The following is an 18,713-nucleotide window of genomic DNA, read 5'->3' on the forward strand; positions in this document are numbered from 1 at the left end:
TGGCGCTCATCTTGCTTTATTGGCCGAGGGAGACGGCGTACAGCTTCCGGGTCATGTGGCCAGCATGACTAAGCTGCTTCTGGCGAACCAGAGCAGCGCATGGAAATGTCGTTTACCTTCCTGCCGGAGTGGTACCTATTTATCTACTTGCACTTTGACGTGCTCTCCCCTCACGGGGATTCGAACCTCCGACCTTCTGATCGGCAAGTCCTAGGCTCTGTGGTTTAACCCACAGTGCCATCTGCATCCCGCTAGCTTGAGTAGGAAGCTTCTGACTGCAAGTACAAAATCAGCACATTGGGGAGCACAAGTCTAACCAACGTTTGACCCAACTTACTATTACTGAATGTGCAAAGGGACAGAAATGTCCAAGGAGAGATCATGGACCTCGTTGGAACATTCAAATGGAAGATTTGCAGTCTCTGAAGCCATATTGTCAATCAACAGGTAAGTTGCAGAAAACAATGGCTGGCTTAAGACATCTTGACATCGAAAGCGAAAAATCAAGCAGTACCCTTCTGGTTTCTCAAAATGTAGCATTTTAGCTAAATAACTGACAGTCTTCATCATCAGGTTTAACTGATGAAAGAGAGAGAGATGCACACAGATACTGTTGCAGGTTGGGGTGTGTGTGTCAGTCTGCACAATGCCTCCCTTCCTCATCCTTGGGGTCCTGTCCCCGGTAGAGTTAAAAGATGATGGAACAATCCTTTGCTAACTAGGCAATTGTAAGATAATGGCCAAAGCTTGTCACTTAAGCACCTAAATCAGTCCCTTTGACTAGGAAACAGAGAGTTTAGCATCATAAAGAGCATCCTTAAAAAAAATGACCTGCGCTGCAGCTAAGTGAAATAGCCAGAGGAGTTGTATGTGAGCTCAGCTGAGAGCAGGATGAAGGCTGAGACGCTGAGACAGACCCAGGCTTGGTTTTTGTACTGGAATACAATGCTGTTGTTAAGGGAGAAGGAAGACCTTTTGGGGTATCAATGCTGTCTGTCTGTCTGTCTGTCTATCTATCTATCTATCTATCTCCCCCCCAAAAGATATTTATTAAAGTTTTTAAAAATATAACAATGAAAAAAATAAAAAATAAAAAGAAACAAAATACAACATAAAAACAGTTAAAAAACAAATAATTTTCCATAACATATCTTCCTTACGCTTATTTCCCCAGACCTCCTCATACCTCCCTTCTTTGTATTCCACTTCAATTTGTTAGTTCAGCAAATCCTTGCCATTAAGCTTTTACCCATTTATAAACCTTTTTTTCCGTATCTCCTAAAGCATTACAGCTGGAAACCCCTTAGTTTCTATCCAACATCCTTCTAACATTCATTAATTTTACAATATTTCTGTAAATAGTCTTTAAATTTCTTCCAGTCTTCTTTCACCAACTCTTCTCCCTGGTCTCGGATTCTGCCAGTCATTTCTGCCAATTCCATGTAGTCGATCACCTTCATCTGCTATTCTTCCAGAGTGGTTAAATCTTGTGTCTTCCAATACTTTGCAATGAGTATTCTTGCTGCTGTTGTGGCATACATAAAAAAGTTCTGTCCTTCTTTGGCACCAATTGGCCGACAATGCCCAAGAGAAAGGCCTCTGGTTTCTTCAGGAAGGTATATTTAAATACCTTTTTCAGTTCATTATATATCATTTCCCAGAAAGCCTTAATCTTTGGGCACATCCACCAAAGGTGAAAGAATGTACCTTCTGTTTCTTTACATTTCCAACATTTGTTATCGGGCAAATGATAGATTTTTGCAAGCTTGACTGGGATCTATCTATCTATCATCTATCTATCTATCTATCTATCTATCTATCTATCTATCTATCTATCTATCATCTATATCTATCTATCTATCTATCTATCTATCTATCTATCTATCTATCTATCTATCATCTATCTATCTATCTATCTATCTATCTATCTATCTATCATCTATCGTCTATCTAATCTACCTCAGGGTTGCCATATGTCCTCTTTTTCCAGGACTCGACCTCTTTTTCATGGGTAGAATTGTCACAGTGATCCATAGTTAAAAGTAGAAGTCGGCAAATGTGCCCTCTTTTTTGCTCTTCAAAATCCGGCAACCCTATCACGTCTGCCATACTAAGCACAGTGTTTTCATAGTAGTACTGATGGCAGGGAGCGAGCGAGCGAGAGAAACCCTCGAGTTAATAAATCAGCTTGTCATGGCGAGCCAAATCCACCCCTGCCGTAACTTGGTAGGCACTCACGGCGTTTGCTCCAGCTAAGAATCTGTCTCAGCATGTTGACGCCCTTGTTGCTCAACACGCTGGGCTGCGGTGGGTTGTTTTGAGTAGCTTTGTTACTCAAGGAGCTTAAATCGGAGGCAGAAACTAACTCTCCCCCCTTCCATTTATTCACAGGTGATGCTAGAAGTCTGCCAAATCTAGCAGTGAGCTGGAAGGGAACGGGCCTCGAGTGTAACAAGGGGGCAAGAGGGCAGCTAATTGCATTACAACCCCAGCTCTCCAAAGGAATGACAGCATCCTCGGGCTGAGGCAACTGGAGTTACTGTAGCTATAAAAAGGCCTCTCTGAGCCCCAGAGGAAAAAACAGCAAAACTTACTGAATCTCCCCAATGCCCGTTTAATGCACAACGAAAAATCACGCCCAGTTAACAACCCAATGGGGAGCACTTCACAGATGACTTATCCTCAAGAAATCCCATTAACTTCAGTGTGATTGCTCCGTTGTGGACGATCAGCAAAATCAGGAACACAGGAAGCTGACTTGCACTGAGTCAGAACATGTCGGTCTTAACCCGGTACTATTGACAACTGATGTCGACGCGCGGGCAGTTCCATGGAGAAGGAGGTCGTTCTCAATATGGGGATGAGAGACCGGTGGCCTTTCTGAGGTTGTCAAGACTTCATTTCCCATCACACCCGGCCATGGGCAATGCTAGCTGGGGCTGATGGGAGTTGGAGTCCGGCAGTATCCAGAGACCCACAGCTTCCCCATCCCGGTCTCAAGATATCTCAGGAGGAAAGAGGCAAAAGCAACAAACGATAAATGTGAGACTGAATATTCGTGCAGTAGGCTGGGGGAAGAGGCTAAGGTGTTCAGCAAAAGGCTTCATGCATGATTATGGAAGATCGCAGGGTCACCTCAAATTTAAAAGAGGATTGGGCAGAGGTCTTTTTCAGCAGGAACTCGGGAACTGAGTTCCCTTACCTTTTAAAAATTAAATAATTGCTATTCTTTTTTTGTCTTGGAACGGGTATATACACCTGAGCCAAAAATCCACCTATATCTGCAGTCAATAAAGTTGTGGCCATTTCTAATCTAATCTGCTTGAATTTATTAATCACATCTTAAATTTAGCCACTGCCTGGGGTGGTGGTGGCACTGTGACTGCAACTAACTAACTAACTAGCTAACTAACTAACTTCAACACCTTTTTCACACAAAAACGCACTGGGATTGGGTAACTGTTGATGGGGAAGACCCTGTGGAACCATTGCCAATAAAAAAAATAGGCCTTACTAGGTTATACAGACCAGTTGACATCTGCTGTGGTGCGAGTGAGGTGGGTTCTGAGGAAGGATTTGAAGGAAGAGGAGCTGGGAATGGTACTATGAATAATGTTCTGTGCTGGAGTTCCAAGAAAAGGGAGAAAGCAGGTGTGCTTTGACAGTTGAAGAACATCTAAACCAGGAACACCCAAGAAGGCACCCTCCAGATTCTACTGTGAACCGCCCTGAGACCTCCGAGTATAGGGCGGTATATAAATTGAATAAATAAATAGATAAATAAATAAATATTGCACTCCGACTCCCATCAGCACCACCCAGCATGGCCAATAGCAAGGGATAATGGGAGTTGTGGTCCATCAACACCTGCAAGGCCACAGGTTCCCCATCATAGCTGTCAACTTACAGATTTGAAAATAAGGGACCAGCAGCCTCGAAAATAAGGAATCAGCAGCCAAAATAAGGGATTTTCTGGGCACAGGTATGTTTAGCTTCTGAGCCCCTCCAAGCCAAAGGCAGAAAGCCCAGCCAGCAGCCAAATGAAGACTCATCAATAAGGGACAGCAGCGGGACATGGCGCTGGGATAAGGGACTGTCCCGCCAAATAAGGGACACTTGACAGCTATGTTCCCCATCCCTGTAATATGAGGGTCCATTAACTTTTAACCTCATGTGTAGTTTGGCCCCCAGACAGATTCTGGTGCTATTAACTTCTGTAGGATTGCTTTGAAAGTCCTGTAGTAGACAACATTCCCTCCCCTCAACTTTACCGTGTATGTGATGGTTTCGTCCCCTTCCTGTCCATGAACTGTAGCGAGCATCAGTGCAGCGAGGACAGCGAACAGCGCCATCATGGATCTTAAAAGAAAGGAAACCCAGTTTAAAAACAACAACACCACAGGTAGATGACAGGCAGGCACTCCTGATAGCAAGAAACTGAGAAAGGAGGCCTAGCAGATGCCTGGGTTTCAGTGCAGGATCAAACCTGTCTCTGGGATGTACCACTTCAGAGCAATGCTTGGACTAGTTCAGCTTAACAGTGAATTAGTTCACTGAACGACACCTAAAAGTAGGCCCCATAATTGCTGGGTGACCTAAATGTGAATAAAAATTTTGGGAACAGAACTTTGAACGTTTTATAATTCAACTTTGTTTTCTTATATGTGTTCTTTTAAACCAGGCATAAAACCACACACAAATATGGAAGAACTGCTCTCTTCCGCAGAATAAAATTTCGAAAAGGTAAGGTAAAACACTTGATTATAGGTTATGCCCACTTAAACATTTTTTTTTAATATTCTGTAAGATGAGATGCACACTACAGAGAAATATTAAGAATGCACTCCTGTGTTCAGCTTATAGGCCAAGTGTGAGTTAAAGGTGAGAGCCTCTTAGAGCAACTGGTTGGACACGTTTCAGCATAAAGTCCTCTTCAGTGGCCAAACAAATGTACCTGAGATGGGAATGATTTACCTTAACTTTGTATTTTTGGAATTTAAAACTAAAAAACCCCCCAGAAATGCTTCACAGAGCGACAAAGATCTGTAACTGTACCCTAGGAGAGAAGATGGGGAAATTACCTGATGAGAGAGGGCAGAACTGAGCCCTGAGACAAACAGGAGAGTGTTGCTTGTAGTTTAGTGATGCTCCAAGCTTGTACCTTTCTGGAACTGAGGAGGGGAAGGCAACAAGACAGACGGTATTATAATAACTGTGAATTGTGCCTAATGTAAAAGCCGCTGTTCTCCAGAGACAGATTCTTTTCTGTTTAAACTTCATCGTCCAAATTGCTCAGGTCAGTTCGAAAGGTTCCCATGTTTTTGTCCCAGCGAGGCTGCAAGCTCACGTACATTTTACATCTCCACTGACCACAACCAAGGACTTACTTCCAAATAAACATGCATAGGTCCGTACTGTGTTAGTGTTTAAAAGCAGGCCCAGTTCAGCAGACAGCAATGGCCAGCCAATCTCTGGGATAGCTTCTTTGCAACCCTTTATCTTACTCTTAACACCCTTAGCCCACAGCAAGAGGCAGCAATCACCTCTCAGCCCCAGCGATTTGCACTACTGACTGCATTTGCCAGCTCTGCTGAGTTGATTCATCGATTGTACCAAATCAATTTCCCTGCACATAGAAAACTAGGGTGTCAGGGAGAAGGGTGGGGATCCCATGGCTTCCAGATATTGAATTGAAAGGGATGTTGCAAGCATACAGATCCCAAGGAGGGAGGGGTTCCCGATTGGCTGAGGATTCCCCCCCCCCCTATCCTTGCATGGTACAGCACAATGCATTTATGCTAATATAGCATCAAAGGTCAACCAGCAGGGAACACGGACTTGAATTCTTTCAATGCACAAGAAGGCTTTGAATATTATTAGTGTCATCAAACTGCTTTCCTCTCTCGAGAAAAGGAATAGGGGAAGATAATTAGGGTAGTGTGAGCTGAGGGATGTTTCAAGAAGCACAAGCAAATAAGGGTTTTTTTTTGGGGGGGGGGAATATCCCCTTGTGATCCCCACGAAGAGCATGGCCACTGGGCCCATCACTTCCTGGCAAATAGAAGGGGAAGAAATGGAGGCAGTGTGAGATTTTAGTTTTCTGGGCTCCATGATCACTGCAGATGGTGACAGCAGTCACGAAATTAAAAGATGCCTGCTTCTTGGGAGGAAAGCAATGACAAACCTAGACAGCATCTTAAAAAGCAGAGACATCACGTTGCCAACAAACGTCCGTATAGTTAAAGCTATGATTTTCCCAGTAGTGATGTATGTAAGTGAGAGCTGGACCATAAAGAAGGCTGATCGCCGAAGAATTGATGCTTTTGAATTATGGTGTTGGAGGAGACTCTTGAGAGTCCCGTGGACTGCAAGAAGATCAAACCTATCCATTCTGAAGGAAATCAGCCCTGAGTGCTCACTGGAAGGACAGATCCTGAAGCTGAGGCTCCAGTACTTTGGGCACCTCATGAGAAGAGAAGACTCCCTGGAAAAGACCCTGTTGTTGGGAAAGGTCGAGGGCACAAGGAGAAGGGGACGACAGAGGACGAGATGTTTGGACAGTGTTCTTGAAGCTACCAGCATGAGTTTGACCAAACTGCGGGAGGCAGTGGAAGACAGGAGTGCCTGGCGTGCTCTGGTCCATGGGGTCATGAAGAGTCGGACACGACTAAACGACTAAACAACAACAATCCCCTTGTGATGGATAGTACTGTCCATAGAGCACGAGACTCTTAATTTCAAGGTTCCAGCCCCACATTGGGCAAAAGATTCTTGCATTGCAGGGGTTGGACTAGATGACCCTTGTGGTCCCTTCCAGCGCTAAAATTCTATGATTCTATGGGATGCCTCAGGGTGAACACATCCTACGGAAGGAACCGCCTTGTCCCACCTAACTCAACACAGAAGCATGGGAACTGCTTCCCTATGATACAAGCTCATGTCTTGTAAACAAAGCAACCACATTGGCAGGGCTAAGTGTGTGGGTTTCGCCTCTCCTGGATAACTGCCCTTCCACCTGGACCTGTGTCAACTGGCCGTTGCAAATGACAGCACGATGGAGAAATCAGCTCCTGCCCACTGCTGGGGGGTATGTGTGGAACAAGGGCCTATATACAACTAGACAGCCCCACTTTATGGAACAGCTATGCAAGGCTTCAACTGCTCTCTATGCTTTGCGAAACAACTTTTTGATTCTTAAAAGCCAATTCAGGCTGATTAGATGGCTTCGTTTTAATCCGCGCTGGTGCTTAATACTGATTGTTATTGCTGGCCTTAAATTGACTTGCTGTTGGTTTCACATTAGTCTCTATGGGAGACTATTCACACTCTATGGGAGTATAAAAGGTAAAGGGACCCCTGACCATTAGGTCCAGTCGTGGCCGACTCTGGGGTTGCGGCGCTCATCTTGCTTTATTGGCCGAGGGAGCCAGCGTATAGCTTCCGGGTCATGTGGCCAGCATGACTAAGCCGCTTCTGGCGAACCCCAGAGCAGTGCATGGAAATGTCGTTTACCTTCCCGCCGGAGCGGTACCTATTTATCTACTTGCACTTTGACGTGCTTTTGAATTTCTAGGTTGGCAGGAGCAGGGACCGAGCAACGGCAGCTCACCCTGTTGCGGGGATTCGAATCACCAACCTTCTGATCGGCAAGTCCTAGGCTCTGTGGTTTAACCCACAGCGCTACCCACGTCCCTTATGTGAGTATATTGTATTGTAAAAATGGGGTATCAGAGTTTTTAGGGGGCTAACCAGGTTGGGATAGCTGGGATAGCAGGCTTGTTGGTTTTGAATGTCTTATGTAGATTTTTTTTTTTCTTTCCAATTTCATTGTTCTGTATGGGACAATGACAATAAAGATTATTGTATCATGTTATTTCAGAGGTTGGTTCCGTTTTTGAATTTTTGTTTGCGGGGAGGGGCATTTTACAGAAATAAAACGGCAGCAAGGAAACGTAAAATGAGAACATCCAGTAATCTGGCCACCACATAAGAATCTCAGTCTTTAGCATCGCCATCTGAGTCCACCTGAAAGAAAAACCTTAAAGAACCTTTGTATCTGTAAGACTGTAAGCAAATTCTCTTCCTGCTCAATGTACTCTTAAGGCCAGGTCCAACGTTACCATGTGGTATTCTCAAAAGCTGCTACACCCGGCCCCCCTCTCCTCCCCTAAAATGCTCAAGATCCCAGATTCTATTCCCCACTTTCATACCCTCCAACATTTCTCCAGTGCAAATAGGGACATCACATTCCATAATGATAATTTTACTATTTATACCCCACACATCTTAAGGGGTTGCTGCAGCCACTTTGGGCAGCTTCTGACATATATAAAAAAACATAATTAAACATTAAAAAAAACTTCCGTACACAGGATTGCCTTCAGGCGGTTCGGGTGGGTCGGATAACTCCATACCCTCCATCATTTCTCCAATGAAAATAGGGACATCCTAAGGAGAAAGTGGGACATTCCGGATGGCTTCTCTAAATCACGGATGCCCCTGGGAAATAGGGACACTTGGAGGGTCTGCATTTCTCCAGGTGGGACGGAAATGTCCCCTCTCTCTGAAACCTTGGGGAGCCACTGCCAATATTGCTGTGACGTTAACATATGAGAGTGCTGGAGGTGAAATAGTTAAACAGGTTACCCAATCAGAACCCAGGGGGGTGGAGTCAGAGGGACTATAAAACCAGCTCTGGGAGGAGTTCGTTGGGAGGTTGGTTGGAGTGAACTGGGATAGAGTCTGTGGGTAGGTTGAGTTAGTGTAGCGAAAAAAGCTGAGTCAGGAACAGTTAGGGGCTAGGAAGACAAGTAAATATCTGAGAGGTGGTTTAGTGAGTGAGAGCAGGTAGCAGAAGGTATAGGTCTGTATAGGCACCCCCTGATTGTAATTGACTGATACCGTTTATGAAACCACGCGCTTGTTAAAGGTAAAGGTAAAGGGACCCCTGACCATTAGGTCTAGTCGTGACCGACTCTGGGGTTGCGGCGCTCATCTTGCTTTAATGGCCGAGGGAGCCGGCGTACAGCTTCTGGTGAACCAGAGCAGCGCACGGAAACGTTGTTTACCTTCCCGCTGGAGTGGTACCTATTTATCTACTTGCACTTTGACGTGCTTTCAAACTGCTAGGTTGGCAGGAGAAAGGACCGGGCAATGAGAACTCACCCCGTCGTGGGGATTTGAACCGCCGACCTTCTGATCGGCAAGTCCTAGGCTCTGTGGTTTTAACCTTGACTGGACTCAGTATTGTACCAGGTAGGGCCTGGGTGGTGGCAGCAAGAAATAAAGTGGTGGCACAGGGATCAAAAGGCGGTGAAACGTCCGGGGACCCTGTGAGATCGCCACAATTGCCAGTAGGCTATTCTGATCTAGAGGGAACTGTGTTCTCACTCAATACAAGGCAGACCTCCATGTTCTTATATGTCACTATTGAATTTGCACTCCCTCCCCTCGAGCAATGTGCTGGTCCACATTTCCCAACCTAAGTTGCTCCTGAGCCCAATGGTGGTGGGAACAGAGGGAGAGAGAGAAGCAGAGGTACCTGGGCCTCTCTCGTCCGCTTTCCAGAGTGGCCAACCACAGATGCAATATATAGGAAGTGTAGGAAGCTACCCTATAATCTTCTCTAAACAGCCATCAGCGACCACATAGGATTTTCCCATCAGAAAAGGAATGAGAGGCTGCCTGGTCTTGGCAAGAAAGAGGCTGATGGCAGAATTGGCCTTTTGCTATGTAACCACCTGCAAGGATCAGGAACAGACCCTCATTATGGGCCAGATATTACATTTATAGCAACTAAGCTGGCTCCAGGTTTAAGGGGAAGCTGGGCAAGATGTCTCATTTTGGGGAGGGGCCCACCGACTTTGGGACTTGAGGCAGTGGCAGCAGTGCTGTGCTGAGTGGGTGGGTGGGAGCCGCCATGTTAATTTCCCATAATGCCCCATGTTATGTCCTGAGTTGAATAGGATCCAAAAGGCAGCAGTCTGATTGGTCCTAGAACAATAGGATTCAGAATGCAGCAGTTGGATTGGTCCTAGAACAATAGGGTCCAGAATGCAGCAGTCTGATTGGTCCGCAGGAGCCACCCAATCCAGCTCCAGGTGGAAGTGAATCCGCAACCTGATTGGCCTACAGGTGAATCCCAGAATTAGCCAATCACGTGGGGCCCATTGTGTAAATAATGTATATAAAGCAGACATTCTGGACGAACTTCCATTCCTCCTCACCACTATGAGCTGAATAAAGAGCATGAAATCCACTCTTGACTCCGAGTATATTTCACCCCTGATGTTGCATCTTTCTGGGGCATTGTGGGAGATGAACATGGTGACTCCCAGTCGCTTTCAAAACGGGCTTTGCAGCCTCAGCAGTTGCCTAAGGATGCCATATGATAACACCCCTGAGGTATTTTGAGTGTACACGAGGTGGCAAACCCAGGTCAGCCTCTGCGTAATGTGTGAAAGTGCTCTAAAAAGCGACACAAGAAATCCAGCCTCCGTACCACAGAACCTAGGCATCACCTGAACTCTCCAACTTCCTGAAATACACAGGACAGCACCTGCCCCTCTTTACCAATGTAATGATATGAACCATTGAACCCACTTTGCATTCAACCGAACCTCATGACTCGCTTCAGCTGTGACCACTGAACAAGGTCATCCACACAAACATGAATTCCACTCTTATCTCTTGACCTCATGTGCAGAGGACGTCCCATTTAAAAAGTGTTGAGCCTGCAATGGTGGGAGTCTTGACACAAAACCTTTGAGCATCAATGTCCAACACATGTGCCATATCAACTCCTGGTGCTGTTTGCACTAAATGATGATGGTGCACATGTGAAAAGCATACGGTATTATGTATGTGCGTGTGTATCTATCAGTCTATCAACTGTATGTAAGTTGCTTGAAGATGTGACAATCAACTTGTAAGTTTAATAAATGAAAAGTAACTCAAATAGAAAGCATAAGAAGGTGGGAGAGTTTTGTGCTTAGAAATAAAGCTCTGGTCTGATAGCACAAAACTGGAAGACTGGAGAAATTCCAACAAAAGAACAATGGCAAGAGAAATTGATGAATTACACAGAACTGGCAAAACTGATGGATGGACTACGAGAAAAGGACAACAGTGACTTTGAAAAAGAGTGGGGATCTTTTATAATATATTTGCAGAAACAAAGAAAGAACATCGACTTGACGGCAGGATTTAAATAAACACTCACATCTTTATTAACAGAGAGCATTTAAAATAATGAAGAAATGATATAGTGGATTTTAAGAAGCAGCAGTATGTAGTAAGGTCAAGGGACCCCTGACCATTATGTCCAGTCGTGGCCGACTCTGGGGTTGCGGCGCTCATCTCGCTTTATCGGCCGAGGGAGCCGGCGTACAGCTTCCGGGTAACAAATCAGAAATGGAAGCTGACGGAAGCCCAGAAGGGAAGGGGTGAAGAGTTGTAATATGTATGTTATTGATATGAGATGTATGTAAATGACAGAAGGAAGTGAATAAAATTTTATTTAAAAAAAAGAAATAAGAAATAAAGCACTGGTTTTGTATTGTGGAGAAGAGTGACCTGCGAGGAACAAGAAGTCCCCTGTTCAAATCTCACCTGCAATAGACACAACTTGTAGGCTGGGATAGCTCAGTCAGTAGAGCATGAGACTCTTAATCTCAGGATTCTGGGTCTGAGCCCCACGTTGGACAAAATATTCCTGCATCACAGGGGGTGGAAAAGATGACCCTCGTGGTCCCTTCCAACTCTACAATTCTATGATTCTATGATCACACATTGAAAACATAATGCATAATACATCTCTGTACTGCAGCATCTGCAGCTGGTTCACACCCACATTGTCCTGCATCTCTAAAACCCTGAACTGCCACACTAGCATGTGGTAATTTTTGCTTTCTTCCATCTTCCATCTCCTGCTTGGCAGGGGGTTGGACTCGATGGCCCTTGTGGTCTCTTCCAACTCTATGATTCTATGATTCTATGATCTTCGACCTTGGACAGAAGCAAAGGGAGCAATTATCTTGGGAAAGAACACTTTCCCCTTTCTTGTGAGAATATGTAGGGGAGTTGCTCCCCAATATTTTATTTTCTCTATACTTTAAGAAGAAGAAGAAGAAGAGTTTGGATTTGATATCCTGCTTTATCACTATCCTAAAGAGTCTCAAAGCAGCTAACATTCTCCTTTTCCCTTCCTCCCCCATAACAAACACTCTGTGAGGTGGGTGAGGCTGGCCCAAGGTCACCCAGCAGCTGCATGTGGAGGAGCAGGGAAGCGAACCCGGTTCACCAGATTACGAGTCTGCTGCTCTTAACCACACTGGCTCTTTAAGTGTTCAAAGGAAGAAACAACAACAATAATACTGGCCTACATTACAGGGGTGTTGTAAGGACTTTTCACAATGAGGTATGTGAAGAGCTTTGGGCAGTATCCAGTTCACTCATCCTGTCTGCACAAGGATTTGCACTTGTGCAACAGACCTTTTTCCAGCCCTCCTCCTCCTCCTGTGTGTGTGGTCCAGGCCCTCTCCAAATCTGCTCCAGAAGGTTGGGGGAACCCCAGAACGGTGGGTCAGAACACCCTTGCACTGCCAGAACGATGCTTTGGGTGCACCCCTTCAAATTCTGCTATATATATTGTAAGAATAATTCTGTGAAGGTTGCCAGAGGTGCCTTCTGCTACGCTTCCTGTTTCCACAAAACGCAAGAGGTTGAGAATTCTTTTACTGGATCAGATCAAGGTGTACAAAATCCAGTGGACATGTTTCTTATTTCAGCCCCATTCCAGTTCTAGAGTATTCTACAACTAGAGTATTCAGACTCATTATCAAGTATCTTCTCTTAGGCAATACATCTTCTGGTTCCAGCACAATATATTCAGGCCCCTTCAGTGCCATCTACAGAAAAGGCTCCACAGGTTCAGGGCTTGTGGTCTTGCAGGAAGCAACCAGCATTTATTCCCCACCCCCCCCTTTAGTAGTGGAATATATTTAGGGCAGTCTTGCCAATAAATCCACCAAAGTTAGAAACATTTTACCTGCCTGTTCGCTACACACACACACCATTTGCAGCATATCAGCAGCCTTAAAAAGGAATGCAGAGAGGAACATTTTCTCTTCCATTTTACAGAAATATTCCTGCTTGGTCACCTGGAAAAATTTCTTACTTGCCACAAGCAAAATGGCAAGTGGTTAATTTCTAGGTCAGTCGGTGACCTGGATGCAAAGTGCAATCAGCTAGGATTGGCAGGCTTAAAAAGGTAAAGGGACCCCTGACCATTAGGTCCAGTCATGGCCGACTCTGGGGTTGCAGCACTCATCTCACTTTATTGGCCGAGGGAGCCGGTGTACAGCTTCCGGGTTATGTGGCCAGCATGACTAAGCCACTTCTGGCGAACCAGAGCAGTTCACAGAAATGATGTTTACCTTCCCGCTGGAGGGGTACCTATTTATCTACTTGCACTTGGACGTGCTTTCAAACTGCTAAGTTGGCAGGAGCAGGGACCGAGCAACGGGAGCTCACCCCGTCATGGGGATACGAACCGCCGACCCTCTGATTGGCAAGTCCTAGACTCTGTGGTTTAACCCACAGCACCACCCCCTGGCTTACAGCAGCCTAAATTCAGCATGCGGAATAATGCCAGTGCTTAACGTCCTATGCTTGAGGATGAATATCAGATTGGTCCAAAAGTTTGTGAGAATGTCAGGCAAAGTGGCATCCGTTTTGTTGGCGCATCTCAGACAGGGATGCAGTGGGGTGTGAGTGGAATCTGTGGCCCTCCAGATGTTGCTGGACCCCAGCTCCCATCAGCCCCAGCCAGCAAAGCCTGTGGTGAGGGATCATGGGAGTTGTAGTCCAGCGAGATCTGGAGGGCTACAGGTTCGCCATCTCTGATGTAGCAACTAGCAGCTATTTTTGCAGGACACACCCCACTCTCTTTCTCACCCCCACCCATTCACCCCATTCATACACCATCCATTCATTCTCACTCAAACGTCCCGTGCCTCCATTCAAACACATGCGAGGACGAACCCCATTGATACAGTATCCGTTCTCTACACACCCTTTCTCTTACACCTTCCCCCCTTTCTCTCACATAACACAACACCCTACCTATCTAGGTCCCCCATATTTCCTCCCCCGCTTTCCTCCCCCATCTCTAAAAATTTAAAGCAGGTACGGAGGCTGTGGGAACACCCCGCTACCCCCAACTGCTGCCAGCTGGAATGGTCTGCCTCAGGGTAATGTGGCTGCAAAACCACCAAGTCCTTGCAGCTTATTATTTTACCTACTTCATCAAGAACTGGTGTCTGTGTGTGTGGAATGTATGGGCACAGAAAGAAATGCATTAAATCTTAGAATCAATCCCCTGCAATGCAGGAATATGCAGTCATCCTGTACAGGGATCGAACCTGCAACCTCAGCGTATAACAGCACCATGCTCTAACCAACTCTCTGGCTTTACTGATTTTCTTTATTTTATTACCACATCCACATGCCACTTTCCCTCCAAGGAGCTGAAGGTGGCATACGCCGTTCTTCCCTTCCCCCCATTTTATCCTCACAACAGCCTTGAGAGGTAGGATGGGCTGGGAGGGCGTGACTGGTCCAAGGTTACCCTGCGAGTTTCCTGGCTGAGTGGGCCTTTGAACAAGTGTCTCCCCAATATCCAGCCCAACACCCTGACCCCTGCACCACTCTGGCTCTCAACAACCAGCCAGCCCCCTTATTTTAAGAAAGGTATCCTTCATTAAGTCCAGAAACCTCCCCTCGCCCTGGAGAATAAAGTTCCAGGTTGCCCTTCACTTTTGGACATTATTATTTTTGGTATGGCATTGCCTAGTCACCTCTCACTATTCTGATTGATTGAAGTGGTGGACTTGGGGCTCTCAAATTCAAAGCCTCTCTCGCTCTCCGTTCTACAGCATCGTTGTGGCGCCCCCTGCAGTGTGGCCAAACCGGTCGCGCTACCCTAAAACCGCCTCTGTCTCCTACCCCAAGCAGACTGGACCCTAAACATATTTGCGTTTCAGAAACTGAAGCCCTGTGGAATTCAAGGAGAGTTAACTCCCCAAAATGGTGTTTAAGGACCACAGAGTTCCCACTGCCTGTTCAGTTAAAGGTTTCCGCTCCAACAGGGCAGCCAACATAGGAGAGGAAGTCTTTAATTAAACAGGCAGTGGAGTTTCCTTCTGAGTTGATATTCCTTAGGTTTGCACAGCCAGACAAGGAGTTCAGAACACTACCTCCCTCCTTCCCAATCGCTTCTCCCTCTTTCTATAATCTCATGTTACCTCCTGGGCTCCTTAGGGAGGAAGGGCAGGATATAAATTTAATATATGTAGAAGCAAGCAACGATTGCTTGTCTCCCCACACCAACCCTAACATTCTTATCCCCCCTGGACTAGAAAACCTTCCCAGCTGAGGGTGGTACCCCACCAAGTCCTAGGCGCTGAAAACAACCCCCTGAAGTCGCTCAAGTTTTCCAGTGAGTCTAATCGGACTGAGTGGGAGACACGACCCACAAACCACCCCAAGGTGGGGGGAAAAATCCCCTACATTCCGCTTGCAAGATTTGCAAACTGCATCCACTTCGGCGCACGGAAAATCCTTGCATTGATCCATTTGCACCCGCAAATCTCGGTGCGCCAGAAACTTTCCTTTGCAAGAACCTGCCCACCTAACCAAGCGAGGAATCACCTCTCTCTCCCTCTCTCTCTCCCGCCGCCGCTGCGTGCCATCGGAATCCGAATCTGAATCCGAATCCGGGCGCGCCTTACCTGCACAGCCGCAAGAACGCGATGCCCCTCTTGAAGACCGCAGCTTAGGTGAGGAGGGAAGAGGGTCGACTCCCTTCCCGAAGCGAGCTAGGCTGCAAGACGCCCAAGTTTGCAGAGAGAGGAGTTGGAGAGAGCTGATGGAAGCTCTCTCCCCAACGGCAGGTTAAGCCTGCGCCTTCGCTGCGCTCCGTTCGCAGATGGAGCGTGTTCCCCGCACCGCCTCCCTTAGCAAAGATCTTTGACAAACTTCCCGGCTACTGTTTGCATCCATTGGACGCCCCCTACCGATCTTCCGCTGACTCGACCCTTGTTGAGAAGAGCCTGATGTCGAAACACAGGGCGGAGGAGAGGTCGCGCGGTGCAAACCCAGAATTTATTATTTTCATGTTTCATATTTTGTTTTGCGCTTCCTTCTTTCAATGGAAGGCGCTGCTCAGTAAAGGGGTTCCTTTTCAGGGCGCGTTCCAGAAAGGTAGCCCTGCCGTGGTCTGTTTGATAGAATCACAGAACTGTAGAGTTGGAAGGGACACCGAGGGTCATCTAGTCCAACCCGCGCCCCCGAAACGCAGCAGAGAGTTTGTGGCACCTTAAAAGACCGGGCACATTTATGAGCGAGGCACAAGCTTCTTATCTCTGTTTCACAAAATGTATACATCGCTTGATTGTAAAAGCGACTGCAAGGAAACTCAAAGCGGTTTAGATTGGGCAATAAAATTACCAGTGTGAAATATACTCAGAGTCGCAAAGTGATTTCATGCTCTTTATTCAGCTCATAGTGGTGAGGAGGAATGAATGAAAGTCCCCTCACAGTATCTGCTTTATATACATTATTTACACAATGGGCAGCACATGATTGGCTAATTCCGGAATTCTACTGTAAGCCAATCAGGTTGTGGATTCACTTCTTTCTGGAGCAGGATTGGGTGGTTCCTGCCAACCAATCATACTGCTGCATTGTTCTAGGACCAATCAGACTGCTGCATTCCGAATCCTATTGTTCTAGGACCAATCAGACTGCTGTGTTTTGGATCCTATTGTTCTAGGACCAATCAGACTGCTGCAGTTTGGATCCTATTCAGCTCAGTACATAACACAGTGAAAACAACTACTGCATGCACTGAAAAAGTTAAATCCTCCATAAAGGAGGAAATATTCATGGATGTTCTACGTGTCTAGGTAAGCTTGTCTAAACCAAAATGTTAGCAGGTGCCAAAAGAATGCAGTGAAGGCACCTGCCTGGTTTCCATTGAGAGGGCAGTGCTGGATTAATTGTTGTTGTTGTTGTTGTTGTTGTTGTTGTTGTTGTTGGTGAACATATCAGACAACACAGTGATTCTTCAAACAGCTCTTGTTTATTCACAGGCCAGAACAGAACTGAACTGAAGGGTTCAGCCAGCCTGCTTATATAGAGCTCCACTACAACGTAACAGTAACCACTTTCTGTAACTATCCAATCACTGAATGTCACTTTCAAATCCTTATTTGCATATGTGGACCTGAGTGAAAACTATCTACAGTATCCCCCTGCTGGACCAGGGTGAGAACTTCAGCACAGCACATAACAATTATTATTATTATTATTATTATTATTATTATTATTATTATTATTATTATTATTATTGCAGTTTGTATACCTCCCTATTCCCGCAGGTCTCAGGACCCTGTGGAGACCGCTAGGCAGCTGAAACCTCAGGGGCTCCTTTGCAAATGATCTCCCAATATGTTTTTGATTTCACCAACCAACAATTGTAACAAACCAATTTTATTATGCAGTATTACTTCGATCTATTGTCTCAGGGCCCCTAAAAGGAGTGGGGCCCATTGACCAGTGGGTACTCTGCCTGTTTGGTAACCTGGCACTGTGGCAGGGAGTTCCAAACTGTAGGTGCTGCCACAGTAAAAGATTGCTTTCTTACACATGCGGAATGGGTATTATGCGGCACATGCAACAATGGCAGTTCTGGCCCTTGAAGAGGTCAAGTAGGCATATACAGGGGTAAGGCGATCTCGCAGCTAAACTGGTCCTGAGTTTTTTAAGGGCTTTATAGTCTCATCTTCAACTTGGCTGGATAGCAAATCAGCAACCAGTGCCGCTCTCCGGGTGTAGGTGTTATATTTTGTCGTCAATCTTGTTCAGTCTCCGTAAGTTGTGAGTCAGTTGCAGAGCTGTATTGCTGTTCGATTGCTTCAGCAAATACAGTGGTACCTCAGGTTAAGAACTTAATTCGTTCTGGAGGTCCGTTCTTAACCTGAAGACACCACTTTAACCTGAGATACCACTTTAGCTAATGGGGTCTCCCGCTGCTGCCATGCAATTTCTGTTCTCATCCTGAAGCAAAGTTCTTAACCCAAGGTACTATTTCTGGGTTAGCAGAGTCTGTAACCTGAAGCGTCTGTAACCCAAGGTACCACTGTAAATAAAATGCATTTCCCCCTAGCATCTTTTGAGTTTCAACAGATTCTTGGACTGGAAATTGGAAGCCCAAAACAGTTCTTGGCAGTCTAGTTTTGCATTCAGTGGAACATGCTTAATCTAAAAAGATTGGTTATGCCCTCCCTGTTTTTCCCCTTCCCTGTAAAATTTCTGGCATTTAACAGACATGGAAACTTTTCAAATACAGTGGTACCTCGGGTTGAGTACTTAATTCGTTCTGGAGGTCCGTTCTTAACCTGAAACTGTTCTTAACCTGAAGCACCACTTTAGCTAATGGGGCCTCCCGCTGCCGCCACGCAATTTCCGTTCTTATCCTGAAGCAAAGTTCTTAACCCGAGGTACTATTTTTGGGTTAGCGGAGTCTGTAACCTGAAGCGTATGTAACCTGAAGTGTATGTAACCCGAGGTACCACTGTACGACTTTGTGTCTAACTGACCATGGCATCAGCCACAAGTGCCAACTCCCTGGGAGCACCAGTGGCGGAGAG

At 46.0% G+C, this 18,713-nt stretch overlaps 1 protein-coding gene across 3 annotated transcripts in view; it reads right to left on the reverse strand.

Moving 5' to 3' along the window:
* EFEMP1 (EGF containing fibulin extracellular matrix protein 1) overlaps window positions 1-16,042 on the reverse strand; it is a 142,802-nt gene extending 126,760 nt beyond the window's left edge. The window contains exons 1-3 of one of the 3 annotated variants that reach the window (XR_014523576.1): window positions 15,792-16,032; window positions 5,082-5,171; window positions 4,272-4,359 (exon numbers count right to left, since the gene is read on the reverse strand). Coding sequence is in view for 2 of the 3 variants with exons in the window: in XM_083494641.1 (XP_083350767.1) it covers window positions 4,272-4,355 (84 nt within the window). In the remaining variant the exon portion in view is untranslated. Of the gene's footprint in view, window positions 1-4,271; window positions 4,360-5,081; window positions 5,172-15,791 lie in introns of all 3 variants that reach the window. The other 2 variants (XM_083494641.1, XM_083494642.1) reach the window with 2 other exon arrangements.
* Between the last annotated feature and the right edge of the window lie 2,671 nt (window positions 16,043-18,713).

Source organism: Podarcis liolepis (genome assembly GCF_965112155.1).
Source record: "Podarcis liolepis genome assembly, chromosome: 3".
NCBI classification, from domain to species: Eukaryota; Metazoa; Chordata; class Lepidosauria; order Squamata; family Lacertidae; genus Podarcis; species Podarcis liolepis.